The 19,468-nt window shown below is 44.0% G+C and overlaps 1 protein-coding gene and 1 long non-coding RNA gene across 3 annotated transcripts in view; one reads left to right on the top strand and one right to left on the bottom strand.

The window, feature by feature from the left end:
• The window catches only part of LOC147582074 (uncharacterized), a 56,368-nt gene extending 45,827 nt beyond the window's left edge, over window positions 1-10,541 (bottom strand). The window contains exons 1-3 of one of the 2 annotated variants that reach the window (XR_015250548.1): window positions 10,089-10,541; window positions 1,941-2,124; window positions 1,356-1,492 (exon numbers count right to left, since the gene is read on the bottom strand). This is a non-coding gene — a long non-coding RNA (uncharacterized LOC147582074). Of the gene's footprint in view, window positions 1-1,355; window positions 1,493-1,940; window positions 2,125-10,088 lie in introns of those variants that run through there. The other variant, XR_015250549.1, reaches the window with a different exon arrangement.
• Window positions 10,525-19,468, top strand: part of DHX15 (DEAH-box helicase 15) — a 63,843-nt gene continuing 54,899 nt past the window's right edge. The window contains exons 1-2 of the mRNA XM_025922105.2: window positions 10,525-10,761; window positions 18,012-18,447. Coding sequence (XP_025777890.2) covers window positions 10,691-10,761; window positions 18,012-18,447 — 507 coding nt within the window. The 5' untranslated portion in view covers window positions 10,525-10,690. The remainder of the gene's footprint in view (window positions 10,762-18,011; window positions 18,448-19,468) is intronic.

The following is a 19,468-nucleotide window of genomic DNA, read 5'->3' on the forward strand; positions in this document are numbered from 1 at the left end:
ATTAGACATAGGCTACCCTGGTGAGGAGGGGTGCAGACACCAGCACTGCAATAGGTCTCAATGCTGCAATGAATCCTCATTGCCTCCTTCCTCTACTGCCCATCTACTTTACCCTCACTCTCAGGCAGCATCTTGGGTGCTCCTGATGGCTTACCTGGTAATAAAACCCAGGCCTTCAGATCTTAAGGGTCTGAGTCCCTGGTCATTATGCCATTCTCAGGCTATAGCTACTACATTTGTATATTTATTATCAAATTTAGAAAACAGAGTATCTAGAGGCGCTCAAATGAATCACCTAAGTGGAAAACATATTCTTTTTTATGTAGCAGCAGCCTTATCTCCTTCTGGTGACCAAAGCCAATTACTTCTGCCAGGATGGTGATTCCTCTTCCTGCCTTCTGGTCCCTTGGCATGAAGAGCTTAGAGAGCCCAGTTGACGGTCATGGTAGGAGTATTCCCTTTTAGGAACCAGGACCCTTAATTATTCAGAATCCAGACTTTCAGGAATGGAAAGTACAAATTCTCAAAATGAATCATTAGAAGTGAAGGAAAGTGGGGATACTCTTTCTCCCAACTTCTGATTTCCAGATCTATGTATTCTACCTATTGGGGAAACAGCACCATATAAAAGTCATTTATTTAGTGGGGTTTTTGTTAGTTTGTTACAGAGAGAGAGACAGAGACAGAACACAGAAAGACAGACAGAGAGAGAGAGAGAGAGAGAGAGAGAGAGAGAGAGAGAATCCCAAGCAGGCTCCACACTCAGCACTGAGCCAAAAATAAGAGTAGGATGTCCACGGGCGCCTGGGTGGCTCAGTTAAGCATCTGACTTCGGCCCAGGTCATGTTCTCATGGGTTCTTGAGTTCAAGCCCTGCATCAGGCTCTGTGCTGACAGCTCAGAGCCTGGAGCCTGCTTCTGATTCTATGTCTCCCTCTCTCTCTGCCCCTCCCCTACTCTCGTTCTCTCTCTCTGTCAAAAATAAATAAAATTAAATTAAATTAAAAAAAAAAAAAGAGTAGGATGCCCAACTGACTGAGCTACCCAGATGCCCCCAAAGTCATTTATTTAGGATGTGCATCGCATTATGGTGGATGGCATGCCATCTTCATAAGATGTTGTCTCTGAGCCAGTTATCCCATCATACTCATCACTTCTGGGTATTGCACCATGTGATAGGAACAGTGTACCTCCTGGTTATGTGTCTGTTCCAGCATTTCCTTTAATGTTAAGTAGGTCCCTTTGTCTGACACAATAGTATGTGGAATCTCATAATGGGGGATTAAATATTCCATATGCTCATGGATAATGGTACTGGCTGAGGATCTGTGGATAGAGAAAGCAAACCCATACCTATTCTTGTCAAAATGTGTTTATTCTTCGCAAAATGAATGGCTACCCCTGCCAGGGTATCCAAAGTAGTTAACCTGTTATCAAGCGGTTTCTCGGTCTCTTGGAGAAGTTGTATCATGCTGGGCATTCAGTGCTGGTTTCTGTTATGAAAAGGTTGGACATTCAGTCGTTGCAACAGTTAGATCAGCCTTGTTACGTGGGACCCAGGCTGTTGCATCCACATATAGCCTCCATCCCTGCTACCATGACAATTTCATTCATTTGCCCATCAAGCGAGCAGTGGAGTGGCTGATGACAGAGGGTCTGTCTATCACCGGATGATATGTGGTTTATTAGTGCCTCTTCTATGATGGATGTTCTCTGATATGCATTAGCATATGAAATAAAGGTCTTCGCACTCTGTGCCCACTTCAACTGCATGGCTTTACCCTAATCCTCACTGTCTACCATTGTCCCCCCAGTCTTCCAAGCTCTCTGCTTCCAGACCCCTGACCAGATGGTCAAGCTATCCAGCATTGCCCACGAATCCCTGTGTTCTCATTTCTTCGCAGGCAAAGCGGCTGACTGAGTGTGACGACATCTCCTTACCGCTAATCTTTCAGGACCATGCTGAGTGAGGCGGCAGTGCAGCCTCTGTTCATTTCCAGCTTTCACCAACAAACCCAATCGAGCCATTTATGAATCCATCTCAGGCTTTTCCCTCTTGCATCACCTGATCACTGAGAGGGGAGATGAGCGGCGGTGTCCCGGTAAATATGTAACAACCAGCTTACTGAAAAAAAGGAAAAAAATATGTGATTTGCAGCATTGGCTCACTTTCGTGGGAGAAATACTTCTACTGTGGTCGGTTTCCAACTATCCACGGGATGTCAGCGGGATGGCAACATTCCTGAAAATTTAACAATGAGCTCGCGCGAGCTGGTGTGAACTGGCTCCAGCATACCATTACAGCTGAGGGAGGGGTGGTGTAGACCGGGGGCGGATGATTGAGCTACATGCCCGCTTCCCGCTCTGGCAGTTTTGTGCTTTCTGGTTTTATTGATGTCCAGTCCTAAAGGTTCCTCTTCCACCTGGGCCCATCCTACTCTATGGTTTGGAGAAAGTCATAGAACCTAGCTCACGAGGGGTAGTTCTAGTGTCATGGTCACTTGATGTTCTATGATAAGGTACCTGCCTCGGTTGGGGCCTGACAGTACTCCCAAAGCTGTTTTGTGAAAGGTGTTCAACTCTCTGTCTTAGTTGATAGGGTTTTGATCCAGAATCCTATGGATCCACATTGTGATTCTCCAGTTGTAGTTACGTAAAATCCACGTGACATCTCTTTCCGTCACTGATATCCCTAATGCCATAGGATCTGCTGAGCGGTATGGCCCAGAAGGCTAGCTGTTTGCCCTCCAGCCTGGACCCGTGGCAGAGTCCTTTCCGGCTGTGTCACCCAGTGAGTTGGAGCAGTACTTCTGCGAACATATTGCTTCTTAAAAAGATTTTTTTAATGTTTATTTATTTTTGAGAGAGAAAGAGACAAAGCGTGAGCTGGGGAGGGGCAGAGACACAGAATCTGACACAGGCTCCAGGCTCTGAGCTATCAGCACAGAGCCCAACACGGGGCTTGAACTTGTAAACCACGAGATCATGACCCGAGCTAAAGTCGGATGCTTAACCGACTGAGCCACCCAGGTGCCCCGGAGTATATTGCTTTTAGAACTTGAAGAGACCAACCTGGCAGGCATTGTGCATGATGGCGAGGAGGGGATGTCCCCGCATAGCGAAGATCACTAGACTCTAGAAAATTACTTATGGGGCAGGCTCTTGAATCTTTCAAGGTTTGCCTCCCTCAAGAGTGCATGTGAATTACCAAGGCCTCCAGACTCCCAGCCACTCATTTATTTGGTCTCGCTAGTATGATGTCACCAATTTCCCAGACCAGTGTGATATTCTGTGGGAGGTCCAGCTGGTTCATGTCTCCTTAGGCTCTGTTATAACAGAGGACGGCAGAGTTAACACAGCACTGGGGCAAGTCTATAAATGGAAACTGTTGCATACTCCAAAGGAATGTGAATTCTGATTCTTGTTTTGATAGGGATAGAAAAAGGGTGGATTTGCCAGATCACTGCCACATGTCACATACCTGAGTCCATGCTAATCTGCTCTGGCAGAGGTAACACACCTGACACAGCAGCTGCCATTGGGGACGCTATTAATTAGGTTTGCGATAGTCAACTGCCATTTTCCAGAATCTGGCTGGATTTTGCAGCGTCCAGACCAGTAAATTAAATGGAGGTATGATGCAGACTCCCACCCATCCATCTTTCAGATCTTTAAGGGAAGCAACAATTTTTACCTTCTTTCTCTCATTTCTTTTTAATGTGGCAAAATATATACAACATGATGGTTGCCATTTTAACCATTAAGTATATGGTTCGGTGGTATTGTGTTCACATTGTTGTGCATATACTCATCTCTAGAAAGGTTTCGTGTTTCAAATGGAAACTCTGTACTCATTAAACAAGAATCCCCATTTCTACCTCTCCCCAGCCCCTGACAACCACCATTTTACTTTCTGTCTTTATGAATTTGACCACTCTAGGCACCTCACATGAGTGGAATCATATAATACATGTCCTTTGGAGTGGGGAGGGGCAGGGGGAGAGGGAGAGAGAGAATCTTAAGCAGGCTCTATGCCTAGCACGGAGGGGGCCTGATGCGGGGCTCGACGCGGGGCTCCATCTCACAGCCATGAGATCACGACCTGAGCTGAAATCAAGAGTCATTAACCAACTGAGCTACTCCATTTTACATTCTCAACAGCAGTGCACAAGGTTTCCAATTTCTTCACATTCTTGCCAATATTTGTTTTATTTGTTATAGTAGCCATCCTAATGGGTGTAAAAGTGGCTTCCCATTGTGTTTTTTTTTCTTTTAACGTTTTATTTATTTATTTTGAGAGAGACAGAGACAGCATAAATAGGGGAGGGGCAGAGAGAGAGAGAGGGAGAGAGAGAATCCCAAGCAGGTTCCTAGCTGCCAGCACAGAGCCCAACGTGGGCCTTGAATTCACGAAACCACAAGATCATGACCTGAGCTGAAACCAAGAGTCGGACACTTGGTGTCCCTCCCAGGTGACCCTCCCATTGTGGTATGAATTTACATTGCCCTAATGACTAGTGATGTTGAGCATCTTTACATGTACTTATCGGTCATCTGTGTATCTACTTTGGAGAAATGTCTATTAAAATCCTTTCCCCATTTTCAAAAAAATGTTTATTTTTGAGAAAGGGAGGGGGAGGGGCAGAGGCTATGAAGTAGATTCCCTGCTAACAGGAATGAGCCCACCTCGGGGCTCAAACTCTCGAACTGTGACATCATGACCCAAGCCGAAGTCGGAAGCTCAACTGACTGAGTCACCCAGGTTCTCCTGAATCCTTTATTTATTTTTAAAGTAAGCTCAACGGACTGAGTCACCCAGGTTCTTCTGAATCCTTTACTTATTTTTAAAGTAAGTTGTTTTTCTTGTTTCCCTAGGTTGATTTTGTAACTGTTTTCTATTCCTTATAGTTTTTTCTTTATTTCTTTTTTCACCTGTTCTTTTGCTTGCCTTCTGTGATTTAAATTGAGCATTTTATATAATTCTATCATATCTCCTCTTTATTTAAAAAATTTAAAAAATGTTTATTATTTATTATTGAGAGACAGAGTGAGAGTGGGGGAGGGGAAGAGAGAGGGAGGGAGACACAGAATCTGAAGCAGGCTCCAGGCTGTCAGCACAGAACCCAATGCGGGGCTCAAACCCAGGAACCATGAGATCATGACCTGGGTTGAAGTCGGACGCTTAGCCTACTGAGCCACCCAGGTGCCCCTATTGTATCTCCTGTCTTAATGTGTCCCTTACACTTAAATTTAGTTGTTGCCATGCACACCCTCTTGGCTCCTGCAGGTACCTGTTAGCTAGGTCTTACAGCCTTTGTGGGACAGGGTCACTTTCCAATATTATCAACCCTAAGATGTCCCTGGAATATCATATGTTGTGACTTCACTTTATTGCCTAGTAGTCAGCAGGGGAAGTGGGGGTATATCCTGAGAGAAGTGCATTATTATCCCGCAGACAGGAGGCCTGTCACTAATTCACAAGCAAGGACCACTAGCTTTTAATAGGGAGGAGTGGGGCATTTGGGCAGTCTCAGCAGGTTGAAGGGAATTTAGAAATTCAACATTGTTCAGGTGTACCAACCTAAGCACCCCCATCCCATGTGTGACAGTTCCACTCTTTCCCTACCAGGGCCCTGCCTTTGACATATCACGTCTGCCTAAGTTGAGAGTTTAATCTTTGCAAGTTTCCACTTGGCTTTCTGTACTGTCAGGTTTAAGTCCTGGGACTGGTCCTCAGTGTTCTCTGCCTTCCCACTGCAGGAGATGAGAACTTCTTTATATGCTCCCAGAAGGTCTTCTGGTGTTCACACTTCACTTTGAATTGCAGATCTACCACTCTAATCATTGATTATCTCTCCAAAGCATCAACTCCATTTAGCATAGCCATCACATCCTATATGTTTACAGTTACTATTTCCCTCATATTTTGACAGCAATGCATGTTCTTTCACTATATACCACAGGCTCTTTGCCAGTACACCATGGGCAAAACTTTTAACAATTGCCCTGTTTTCTCGTGGTAGCTATGTTCTACCCATCAACACTGATTCATTGTGGGCCGGCGACCAGTGGCCAACTTCAAAATGCAACCACGGCGTCTGCTTTCTTGGACCGTTCCTGAAACCAAATCTTTTCAAGTGGGTTCCATGAAAAGTAAACTCTGGGGGCGCCTGGGTGGCTCAGTCGGTTAAGCCTCCGACTTCAGCTGGGGTTGTGATCTCGTGGTTTGTGGATTCGGGCCCCGCGTGAGGCTCTGTGCTGACAGCTCGGAGACTGGGGCCTGCTTCGGATTCTGTGACTCCCTCTCTCTCTGCCCTTCTCTCTCTCTAAAATAGATAAACATTAAATTTTTTTTTTTTTAAAAAGTAAACTCTGAAGCAAAGATCAATGTTCAGGAAGTTTATTAAGGAGTACACTTAGGACCAACACCGGTGGAAGGGAAGAGAGGACAGCAGGATCAAACAGTGAAAAAGATGGGCTGTGATGCTTTTGCATAATGCAGGATTTGACTGGCCTTTGTCCCTGGTTCCTGAGAGGTAACTTCTAAACCCTTGGAATTTCCCAAGTGATAGGACTGTTTTTGCTATTTATGGTGGGTCTTTGGACCACATTTGAGTTTGCTAATAAGATGGTTCAGGGTGAGGGCTGGTCATGCCAGAAAGACAAACCCTGTGATTAAAAGGTTGAGGTTTTGAGGGGCGCCTGGGTGGCTCAGTCAGTTACGTGGCCAACTTGGGCTCAGGTCGTGATCTCACCCGTTTGTGGGTTCGAGCCCTGCATCCAGTTCTTTGCTGCCAGCTTGGAGCTTGGAGCCTGCTTCAGATTTTGTGTCTCCCTCTCTCTCTGCCCTTCCCCTCCCCCCCCCCCCCCCCCCCGGTCTCTTTTAAAAATAAACATTAAAAAGAATTAAAAAAAAAAAGTTTGAGGCTTTGAGCCTCTCGACATCAGCCCAACCTCCTGACCTTTAGGGAGGAGAAAAGGGGCTGGAGATTGAGTTCAATCATGGGGCTAATGATTCAATCATGGCTACAAAATGAAACCCCAGTAAAAACTCTGGATACTGAAACTTGGTGGAGCTTCCTGGTTTGTGAATACATTCACGTGCTGGGAGTGTGATGTGTCCTAATTCCACAGGCAGAGGGTACAGAAGCTCTGGGTTCAGGACCCTCCCAGACCTCATGCTATTTCTTCATCTGACTGGTCCTAATTCGTATCCTTTATAATAAAATTGTATTTATAATGATAGTGCTTTCCTGAGTTCTGTGAGTCATTGTAGCAAACTAGTGAACCTGAGGGGGTTGTGGGGGAACCTGAATTTGCAGCCACTTAGTCAGAAGTGCAGGTGGCCTGGGCCCCCGGAACTTGTGGATGGCATCTGGAGCAAGGCCAGTCTTGTTGAGTACTATACTCCTAACTGTGGGGTCTGAGCTAACTCTCTGGGTGGTTACCGACCGAACCGTATTGCGGTACAGAAGATGCCATTATAACAACAGCCCCAGATGACCTCGCAGGGAGCTCTGACTCTGGAGCTCACAGTTGTCCCAAGTTAGGAAGAAGGACGAGGCGCATATACTTCCACACTGTATTCAAAATGCCATCGGGGACCTTCCCTTAGCCAATGAGCTTCCTGAAAGGAGCTGACAGCTAAAGGATGTCTGCAGGTAGCCTTCTTGGGAACTGAGGGATGCCTTTCACTCTTGGCAGGATTTCCATGGCCAATCATAGTGCCAACTACACTTTGTAACCATTTCTATCCATTAAGTGGTGGAGAGAGGACAGGGTGATTAAAGGCAGTACTGAAGATTCTTGCAAATTAGTAGGCATTTTGCTGCTAAAGAGAATCCAAAGCGGGGGATTTGTGGCAACTGATCCTGGCAATTGCTCAAGGGTGATCATACTGTCTTCACACTTAAAACTTTAGGATGCCCTCCTGTTTCTCTTGGGAAGGATAAAGTCTCCACGTCCTTAGCAAAACCCCTCAGGCTCTGCATGATGTGGTCCCTTCTTGGATCTGCAGGATCATGTCTTCCTCATCTCATTGCAGTCATTTGTTCGGTCTACGGATTGCATCTGACCTTTGAAAGTTTTGGGGCCTTTGCACGGGCGTTTTCTCTGTTTGGAATGCTTTCCTCTTTTTGTCTGACCAATTTGTACCCGTTTTTTAGGTCTTTGTTTACATGTCTTTTTCTCAGGTCTCCCCTAACACTCATTCTGGTCAGAACCACTTGTTATATGTGTGCAGAGCACCTGTCCCCTTTAGATGGCCCTTTTGGCGCTTATCAGAACTTTAACAAATGACAGGTATTTTTGTACGTAGCTGTTTAATGCCTCTCTTCCTTTGATAAGTGTTACGAAGGCAGGAGCTATGACTATTTTGTTCTGTCTAGTCTCCCCAGGACTAGACTCAGTGCCTGACATGGGGGTTTAATAAACACTCATTGAGTGAGTAAGTACATGAAGTAATTAAGATAGACAATAGTGATGCAGTGTAGTGGTTAATAGTGTGGCTCTGTAGTCAGGCTGGGTTCAAATCTTCCAAATCCTAACTTGTCTACCCAGAGCTCTGTAAATGAGTCCTCCCCTCGTACAATGTCGAAAATTCAGTTTATCAGTCCACATTGAGTTTGTCAGATTCGTGGAACTTGTCCTTAATAACCAAACTCTAGGAGAACAATGTGGAATAAGAATACCTACTTAGCAGCAGCACAGCATAGCACTTAAATACAGTCTGGGAATCCCAGAACTGTGATCTTGCCCACAGTGCTTAACCCTGTCTGTGCATGTTTCCTCATCTGTAAAGGAGTCTAGCTCATAGCACCTAGCTGAAAGTTGTTGTAAGGGCCAGATAGGTTAAAATATACAAGAAACAGGGGCGCCTGGGTGGCTCAGTTGGTTAAGCATCTGACTCTTGATTTCCGTTCAGGTCATGATTTCCCAGTGGTGGGATCGAGCCCTGCATCAGGCTCCACGCTATCAGCTCAGAGCCTGCTTGAGAATTTCTCTCTCCCTTTCTCTGCCCCTCCCCAGCTCGCTCTCTCTCAAATAAATAAATGAACTTAAGAAAATATTTATATACGTGAAACAGTGTCTGGTATGCATTAAGTTCTTCATATGCATTTGCTATTTTCATTATCGTTAATTTAGGTTGGAAGACATCTCTGACTGGACATTGGGAGCTGGTTAATTGCATAAGACGTTCCCTCCAGGTGAATAAATTCATGCCACAGACAAATAATAGATCAAAGGTTTGTCTAGTAGATAAAGAGTTGGTGTAAAGGAAATATTTGCTGGCATTTCCAGGAAGCTCTAGGGACCTGGTGGGTGGCTCTTCTCTCTTCTAGGGCCAGTTGTATCTAAAAATCTGAGGTAGAACATCTAGGCACAGGACTCTGCCCCTCCTTCCAAGCAGTGTGAACGTTCTGGCAGATTTTGGCTTTTTGTTCCCCTTATTATAGATTCCAGAAAGGCCACTATCTTTTGGTAGGTATGGCTTTTCTTCATTCAGATTACAACACAATTGATTAGGTTATCCTTTTCTTTCAGTACAACCTAGGACCAAGGCAGAAGCATCACTGTCTTGATTTCAGATCCTCCTTCACCAGGTCTCCTTGCACATTTAAGACAGGCTGATTCTCTTAGGGTGGATAGAATTCCTACTTTTCCATCATTATTTCTCCAAAATTTTAAAGTACTTAATGGTAGCCTTCAAACTGGGAAACATATGCTCTGGGTGCAGAGACCCACAAAAGTCATAAAAGTCATTTCACCCCAACAATTTTCTATGGCTTTCGGATAGCTATTATGACCGTATGACTTACCTTCCCCAGGCTCAGTGTTCACATCTATTAACACCTACCTTGCAGTGTCACTGTAAAAATGAGGACAGAAGTAGGGTTAACACTGTGGAATCACATAATAGGCACACAGGGGGTAAAAAAAGCAAATTACGCCTTTACTGCCAATTTCCTCTATTCTGGGAAAAAACATACATACAAACAAAATATAGATTGAATACAGGCCGCCCGTGCTAGTTAAAAAAAAGGGGGGGGAGGGCAAAATGGATCACGGAGAGTTTTGACATTTTCTCACCTCAGTTTCCCTGACATAATTGAAAGGGGTCTGGTCAGTGGCTGCAAGTTCTTTTAGATTTGGAGTTATAAAATACTGGGTTCCAAATTTGGCTCTGCCCTGTTTTTGCTGTCATGATCTCGATTAGTTTCTTAACCTCTCATGGTGTCAGACTCCCCTAAAGCCAGGATAATGGAGACGGATAAAATTTCCTAAGCAGGACTAGACTGTCTCCTCTCTGAATTTCCCAAATCAGAAAGGCCGGAAGGCCATAGTACATATACCTCTGAGCAGCCGCACCGTTGGCGGACAGAGCTCTCAGAAGGGAGGAAGCCGCCGAGGCGGAAGGAGGGCGGGCCTGGGATTCCCGCCTACGATGCGTGCGCGCGCACCACGCACGCATGCACGCATAGCACGCACAGCACGCTGCGGAAGCGCGCGCGCAGGCCCAGCCCTCGCCGCCGCCGCCATTTTAGCTCCTGGTTCCGGCCGCACGGTGTAGGCTGTTGTAGCGGGAGGGGTGGGGGTCCTCCAGAGTTAAGTAGCTGCCCTCGACTGTACCAATACAGCCGCCAGCTTCTTTTTCTTCTTCCTTCAAATCCGCGCGCTTGCAGAGTCCGAAGATGTCCAAGCGGCACCGGTTGGACCTGGGGGAGGATTACCCCTCCGGCAAGAAACGTGCGGGGACCGATGGGTAAGCCAGGCCGGGGGCGCGAGGCAGCGGCTCGGGCTTTGTTGGGGTCCCCGCGGAGAGCGGGCCAGGGCCGGCCTAGCCACGTCGGCCCTGGAGCCCGACCCTTTGTTTCCCTCTGGGCTTGGCTCACTAGCGGCGGGTCGGGGAAAGCGGCGCCACTCCCGGTGTTCGGCTGGGCAAGGGCGCGGGGAGATGTGTGGTGCGGCCGCCGCCCGGCCCAATCGGGAGGGTGGAGAGGCCTGCGTGGCCACGAGGGCGCCTCCTCCCCGGGCCGAGCCAAGCAAGAGTCACTTCGAGGGGAGCAGCCGGGAGGAACCGCGGACCTCGTGGCCTGGGTTCCCGGGTAAGGCCTGGAGAGGGTGGGGGAGGGCGCGGCGGGAGTATTCCCTTCCAAGGGCACCAGGTATTTCTCAGGCCGAGCGACTGCGGAGAGGACCTTGCCGGGGGGGGGGCGGCTGGGTGCCCCGCAAGGAGAAACGCGGAGGCCAGAAAGTGAGGGAAGCGCGTGGATTCTTGTGTAGGTTGGGATGGGGGTGGCGGGAGTTGAGTGAGGCGTGCGGACGAGTTCTCGGGGGAAGGGAGAGTAGAGGGCCTGCGGGGGAAAGGAAAATGTGGAGTATACCTGATGGGCACGAGGGCTGGGGGTTTGGAGCCACTGCATTTGTAGTTTGGCGGGAGAGCTTGTGTCTCGGTCCATTCAAACACTTCAAAGTAGATACTAGGCAAACTTCCGCTCTCTGCGTACGCTCCCGCCATCTCCTTTATTTCCTGCTTTGGCTAAAACTGGTTGTTGGGCATCCCTGGGATGGGAATTAGAAGGCATTCCCCCCCCCCCCCCCAAGAAGTTCTCGTTTTCTGCCCCTCTGCTAGTAGCTTTCGAAACAGGCAGACACCTTTCAAAACGTTTTTAGTGTTTATGGCAAAATGTCGCCCGTGGGGAGGTTGTTGGGGAGTTGAAATAGACTCTTGATGTTTCCGATTGGTTTCTCTTCGCATTTTCTGAAAGCTACAGAGGAATTTAACAGTTGACTTTAGCAATTTCATCAAAATCGTTTCTTGTCCAGTGTGTGTTTTCATTCCTGAAGTTCAGAGATTTATTTGGATAATTCAGGCTAGAACACAAAAGTCTGAGTATCCAAATACTTTTCACAGTTTTATCCTTGCGTATGTGGAGAGAGCGTAAAGAATCACTGTGTCAAGCCATCTATATAACTTCTGTGAATTTTTGTCCGCCCAAAGTTCTTCATTTGGATTGGTTTCCAGGTGTCTGTTCAGTGTCTGGAGTATAAGCCAGGGTAGGGTGTACTTTTTGATACCTTCCCGTGTTGAATGTGGAAAGCAGAAGTATGTAACATTTTAATCTTGTGATTTTTTTAGTTTTACAATGTTAGACATTCGTTTTCTCTATTTTTAGGCTATTTTCTTTTTAGGATCTCTCCTCCCCTGCCCCCAGCAAAACTTTAGCACATTTGGGTTATAGTGTTACAGACTCCTTAGAGCTGGAAGTGACTTTGAAGAGTATAATCAGCTCCACTCAAGGGATGAGAGATGGAGACTCCGTGAAGGTGGTTTGGGCTCTTAGTGTGTAGCTGGATCTGGAACCTTGATCTTTTCATTCTCACTCTTGGCCATTTTCTTTACAGCACAGACCATGGCTGTAGTTAAGTCAATGCAGCCTATCTTAATGACATTTGTAACGGGTTGTAAAGTAGGGAGCACTTGGTTCTTGGTTCCTGTGAAGTAAAAATAAATTGCATCATCTGTCTAAGATGCACCTGATGTCTCTCACACGAGTTCACGTTGGAACAAAATACACTGGGATGCAGTGAATTCATTTATTCATATTTGTGTGTATGTGCACCATTTAAATGCTTTTCTTGAGATGAGTGGTTCCATGGTACATATAGAGCTGATTCCTTTCTCTTGAACAGATATGCTCTGTAAAAATGTGGACGTTTTCGGGTCTGCGATGGTGACCCTGTGATTCTCTTGGATATCACATGACATCTACCTGTTGGTGAAGGAGAGTTCTTTGGAATAAAGCCCAAGTTCTGAGATATTCTGGAGAGAAGTTTCTGTACGCATTTCTGTATCACTTCTCACAGAACTAATTTTCTTTAACAGTGGGTTACAATGTTTGATAGTGCTTGGGTCCCCCCCCCCCCCCAATTGGATAATTTTAAGAGTTAACTTGTGTTGACTGCCGTGCAGTCTTGAAGGGTTTTTTGTTTTTGGTCCCAATAGTTATTAGCAAGTGGTTTTATCTAAGGGAATAATAGGCTTGTCCGTCTTATGAACTCCACTGCTGAAAATGGCTGGCCCATTTCCCCAGAGAAGGAAGGTAATTTGGTGGAAGATTTCATTTAGATTCAAGTTCCCAAACTGTATCTGGCATTATTTAGTCCTGCTGTATTTTATTTGGAAATCAAGTACAAAAGTTGAAGGTTTCTGTTACATAGTGACCTTATTACTGCTTTTTTCATCATCCCACATTTTCTATAATAATATAAAATTATTACCAAAAAAGACAGCTGAAGTATGGAGAAAACTTCATGAACATAGGGACATTATCCATTTTGATGTTTGTTTCAGAGATTACTTCCTTAAAAAAAACATTTTTTTTTAACGTTTATTTTGTGTGACATGGCATGAGTGGAGGAGGGTCAGAGAGAGAGGGAGACAGAGAATCCCAAGCAGGCTCTGCACTGTCAGTGCAGAGCCGGATGCGGGGCGTGAACTCACGAATTGTGAGACGATGACCAGAGCCGAAGTCAAGAGTCCGATGCTTAACCGACTGAGCCACCCAGGCACCCCAGAAATAACTTCCTAATTGTGGACAAGTGAAACAAATAAAACATGGGTAGAATACATAACTGTGCTCCCCAAAGGATTCTGGGTGCGTTGTATGTATAACCACATTTTCACTGCAGTCCTTTGATGAAAGTGAGGTTTTAAGTCACTTGCCCCAGGGAACCGAAGAAATGTCTGTACTTAAAGATACAAAGGAGGGGCGCCTGGGTGGCGCAGTCGGTTAAGCGTCCAACTTCAGCCAGGTCACGATCTCGCGGTCCGTGAGTTCGAGCCCCGCGTCAGGCTCTGGGCTGATGGCTCAGAGCCTGGAGCCTGTTTCCGATTCTGTGTCTCCCTCTCTCTCTGCCCCTCCCCCGTTCATGCTCTGTCCCTCTCTGTCCCAAAAATAAATAAACGTTGAAAAAAAATTTTTTTTAAAAATTAAAAAAAAAAAAAAAGATACAAAGGAAAGGCAGAAACTTCTCTGAAATCTTCATCCTCCTGTTTAACCCCTTGATGAGCATTGTATTTAGTCTTTGCATGTTTATTCATAAATATAAGTTGTAATATTTATTACCAGTGGGATGTTTCAATGTTGGTTGTTTTTGTGTTTTGGTTTTTATTTACTAAGAAATGTGTCAAACAATAGACTAGATATACATTATCCTTTTCACTGGCTCTGTAATATTCTATTTGTAAAGGGGTATCATGACTTGTCTGCCCTGTTTCCTGTTTGTTGGTGTTTAGGTAGTTTCCCAGTCTTTATTATTTTACAAGTGAAAAGATTATTGATATGTATACATACATGTTTGTGCACTTCTATCCTTAGGAGAACTTCCAGAAGTGAGATTGCCAGATAAAAAAGCTTGCTTATTTAAAATATTCTGATTTTAATAATCCATTGATATCTTATAAGCAGTTCTTGTTATTTCATTTGGAATTTTCACATGGTATTGTAAATTAAAAAACAAACTTTAATGATAAGCATATTTATTGGGCATTTACTGTGTTCAGGACAATTTTAAGCACACTGCGTATATTAACTTATTTAATTTTTGCGATATGAGACATATGAGTAACTACATTTTACAAAGAAGTAACTGTGGTCATACTGTTAGCTTAAGTGCTGAGCCAGGGCAGTGGCTCAGACATTTAAGAAACAAGTGCTTCACGACTGTCATACTGTGTCTACCTGCCAGTACCGTGGCTGTGTGATCAATAAGCACTGTTTTTTACTCAGGTTTTTAAACATTACTCTTATCTCAATGAGTAAATCTTTGTGACAGCAAAACTCCTGTATAATAAAAGTGCTTGTTTAAAAAAAGAAGACATGCATGTACTTGGTAGTCTACACATTATTTATGAAGCAGTGGGTTTGAGAGTCCTCCCTAGCTGACTTAATTTTTATCCTCCCTCCGCCATTGAAAGTAGGTAGTTTGAATCATAGGCAGCATTTCAAGATGATTGAATTTACCCTCTGCATCCTTCCTGTTGCTTTCTTTCTTTTTTAAATTACGTATAAACACACACACATATATATGTGTATATATATATATATATATATATATTTAATTTAACTTGAGAGAGACAGCACTGAAGGGGAGGAGCAGAGAGAAGGAGAGACAGAATCCCAAACAGGCTCTGTCTGCTCTGTCAGCACAGAGCCTGATGCGGGGCTTGAACTCACAAACCTTGAGATCAGGACCTGAGCTGATATCAAGAGTTGGACGCTTAACCGACTGAGCGGCCCAGGCGCCCCTCTTTTTAAAATTTTTTAATGTTTGTTTATTTTTGAGAGAGGGACTGAGCACGAGTGGGGGAGGGGCAGACAGAGAGGGGGAGACAGAATCTGAAGCAGGCTGCAGGCTGTGAGCTGTCAGCACAGAGCCCAATGCGGGGCTCGAACCCACGGAGTGCGAGATCACTACCTGAGCCCAAGTTGGCCACCCAACCGACAGCCATCCAGGTGTCCCACTTCCTGTTGCTTTCTTATTTTATTACTATTTTATTAGTACTTCTCATTTTGCAGGTTAGTAAATTGAGGCTTATACCTTGCCAGTGGTGTCTTTACTTCCATTTCTTAGCAGTTAAATCTTGTGTCCTTAGAATGTATTTTATGCTTCCTATGCTATATTTATTTTTGGTAATGAAGTTTCTGATGAAATAGGCCCTCGAAAAACATTTTTGTATCGCTGTTAACAAGGTGATATGATTTACTTTGTCAATCACTTTCCATCCCCCGTATTTTATAACTCTTGAAAGATTAGGTCCATATGTTAAGTGCCTGGTACTGTGCTAGGAGTATGGTGGAGCTCGTTAAACTTCTATTTTTGTCCTGTGTCTCTTGTTGGTCAGGTAATGGTCTTCTGTTGCACCCTGCCCCCCACCTCTAGAGTACTAGAAACATGAATCCTTTGCATTTAGACCAGATTGTTCTTTAAAGGTTCTTTTATGTTCTGTGACCTTTTAAGATACCTGGTCTTTGAACCATTCATGGCTACGGTGCTTCTCATTTTGCTGGGCATATTACTGTGTCAAAGTTACAAACTTTCCCATTTACATTCGGGGCAATATGCTTATTTAATTAATGAGCACCTGAGACCAGAGGCAGAATGCGGAAAGCAAAGAAAGGATGGTTGATGGCATATTTCAAAGATAGGGTAGAGGGGCGCCTGGGTGGCACAGTCGGTTAAGCGTCTGACTTCAGCCAGGTCACGATCTCGCGGTCCGTGAGTTCGAGCCCCGCGTCGGGCTCTGGGCTGATGGCTCAGAGCCTGGAGCCTGTTTCCGATTCTGTGTCTCCCTCTCTCTCTGCCCCTCCCCCGTTCATGCTCTGTCTCTCTCTGTCCCAAAAATAAATAAACGTTGAAAAAAAAATTAAAAAAAAAAAAAAAAGATAGGGTAGGGAGCTGAGTTCTGAGACTTAATTTTGTATGTTTACTAGGTTATCCTTGGGGTTCTTTTTCTTTGTGCCAAATGGGATGAAAGGCTTCAATCCTAGCTTGTTACCTCCTGTGATTCTGGAGGTGAACACTGAGATGGGAGAAGGGAGGATCGCTTTTCATATATATATATTTTGTATGTATATGAAAAGTATAAAGGGGTATATGAAAGTATATGTACATATGAAATGTGTGTATGTATGTTTGCACATAATAAAACTTTTCTGTCTATGTAAATTACTGTGCAATTCAATTATATTTTAGGGAGGACAACATAAAATATAATTGGTCTCCTTTCTGTAGTTGGGAAACCATCCTAACTCTTGCTGGGTCTAGCATTTTAGCTGTATACTACCAAGGGATTTCTCTTGTCCTGCTGATGTGCTAGAGAATGAATGGTCCTTCCTGCTTGGCTACTGATAATTGGGGTATGGGAAATTTGTATGTCTTTTGTGTCTTATGGATAAGGGATAGTGATGTGTAAGTGGCTTGTCTTCTAGCTCTGTGTTGCTTCACTATTTCAAGTCTGGATCCAAACACCTTGTGGCCCGTTTGCTATAGGATTTGTTCTGAACTAAACAGGATTAGTAGAATAAAGAAGCAGAGATTATTTAAAAAGTATTGTATTAGGAATCATGTCTAGTAAATAGAAGTAGATACTAGAATTGAGTACTTAAAATTGACGTAGGTTTAATACAGTGGCCATCTGCAGAATTTTAACATTTAAAAAAAATTTACTGTTGTTCATTGGAGCTTGTTTTTATTGGCTATATTTCACTTGATGGATGACAGAAATATACATAGGCTTACAAAGTAATTTCAGTGTTTTGCAGTTGTTATAAAGGAGATAGTGTAGGAGTAAACAATGAAAACAAAATAATGAAAGTGTATTGATTTTAGTATTTCTTATAGAGCAAATATATGCTTATTAAACAATGTTGAGAACGTGCTGGAAAGTGTAACTTGGAAACAAACTCACCTACAGTCCTTTAATTTATATCCTGTTACATGAAAAGGAATTGTCTTTGAGTACAGAAATAGTTTTGAATTTTGAACATACTAGTCAATGCAGAAAATACCATTTCATGTAACATGAAGGAGAATCTGGGGAAGATTGTGGTATCACCCTCTTTTTGCTTTATTTACCTCTACCTTTTCCCCACCTTGCCCTCAGTTTTTAACTTCTGCTGTCCTATTTAAGAAGGGATTTTACCTTACTCGAGTCTGAGTTCTTGTGTTATCTCAGCTGGTGACTGAAGGTTGTAGAAAGAGGCCGTCCCTTAACAAAATTTGAGGCCTCATCATGGAGGGAGAGATGTTTATGGGTGAGGCATGGAGAATTCTTGATTATAAGGACTTTTTATTATCATTATTTCTGATACTTAAGTAATTCATTGAGTTTTTTACATTGGTTTTATACATTTGGTTGTTGGACATTTACTTTCTTTGTGACTGTAACATTGCCAAAAACATTTTGCGTAAAATTTCAGAATCTGAATTCTAAATTTTTGTTTTTAGGAAGGATCGAGATCGTGACCGGGATCGTGAAGATCGGTCTAAAGATCGAGACCGAGAACGTGATAGAGGAGATAGAGAGCGGGAGAGGGAAAAAGAAAAGGAGAAGGAATTGCGAGCTTCGACTAATGCTATGCTTATCAGTGCTGGATTACCACCTTTAAAAGCTTCCCATTCAGCTCACTCAACCCACTCTGCTCATTCAACACATTCGACACATTCTGCTCATTCAACACACACCGGACATGCAGGACACACATCACTTCCACAGTGCATTAATCCATTTACCAACTTACCCCATACTCCTCGATACTATGATATTTTAAAGAAACGGCTTCAGCTCCCTGTTTGGGAATACAAGGATAGGTTTACAGATATTCTGGTTAGACATCAGTCCTTTGTACTGGTTGGTGAGACTGGGTCTGGTAAAACAACACAGGTGAGTTATCGTATACCATGGTATATACTGTATTGATGTTTACCTTTACTAAATGTTGCTTATTTGATTCTGGTCGTCCTTCCCATTGTCTGTCTGGTAGAACATCCTGAAGAATAATAGCTGCTTTGATGGTTAGCACTTTTCAGTGACAGAGAGTGGGAATCTGGTAGGGAACGCCTGTTTTCCTGAGTCTAGAGGGAAATAGCAGTGCTGTTTTGTTAATATTAAGTATGGCAGAATGATGCTTTCCCACCACTTTGATTCTGGGGTAGTGCAAATTTGGAGGTACAAGTTTTGTCCATTGCTTGAGTGTAGAGATTTGAACCATTGGGGCGGTTTTGTTTTTGCTATTCTCGTTTGTTTCTTTGTTTTGTTTTGTAATTGTTTTGAACCATGTGAGGATTATCTATGCTTAAAAAAAAATGGAATGGCTAAATTAAAGTCTGTTTCCCCGTGCATGACCTCCATCCATCTAGTTACATCCTCCCCCCGTGTACATAGAAGTAAACGCTAGTATCTTGTTAGTAATATGCCTAGGATATTTTTCAAAAATGGATGAGCCATTGTTTACTGGACCCACATTATAGACCCCTATGCTGCTTCTAATGGTTTTCATGAGCAAGTAGATCCATATCCAATAGAATATACTACTGAATGTGAAATTTTACAAATCTGATAGGTAAGAAAGGGCATTTCAGTGTAATTTTTAAAAATAAAGTTTATTTTGAGAGACTGAGAGATGGTGAGCAGGGGAGGGGCAGAGAAAGAGAGAGAGAGAGAGAGAGAATCCCAAACAGGCTCTGCAGGGTCAGTGCAGAGCCTGATAACGGGGCTTAAACTCATGAAACTGTGAGATCATGATCTGAGCCGAAATCAAGACTTGGATGCATAACCCACTGAGCCACCCAGGCACCCCTGAGTGTAATTTTTCATTTGCATTTTCTTGCTGTGAGTGAAGTGTTAATCATATTTTCATATGCTTGACTTAAAAGTTTTTAAGATACTACAAAAGTAGTAGTCC

Source organism: Puma concolor, chromosome B1 (genome assembly GCF_028749965.1).
Source record: "Puma concolor isolate L17-30 chromosome B1, mPumCon1.1.hap2, whole genome shotgun sequence".
Lineage (NCBI taxonomy): Eukaryota > Metazoa > Chordata > Mammalia > Carnivora > Felidae > Puma > Puma concolor.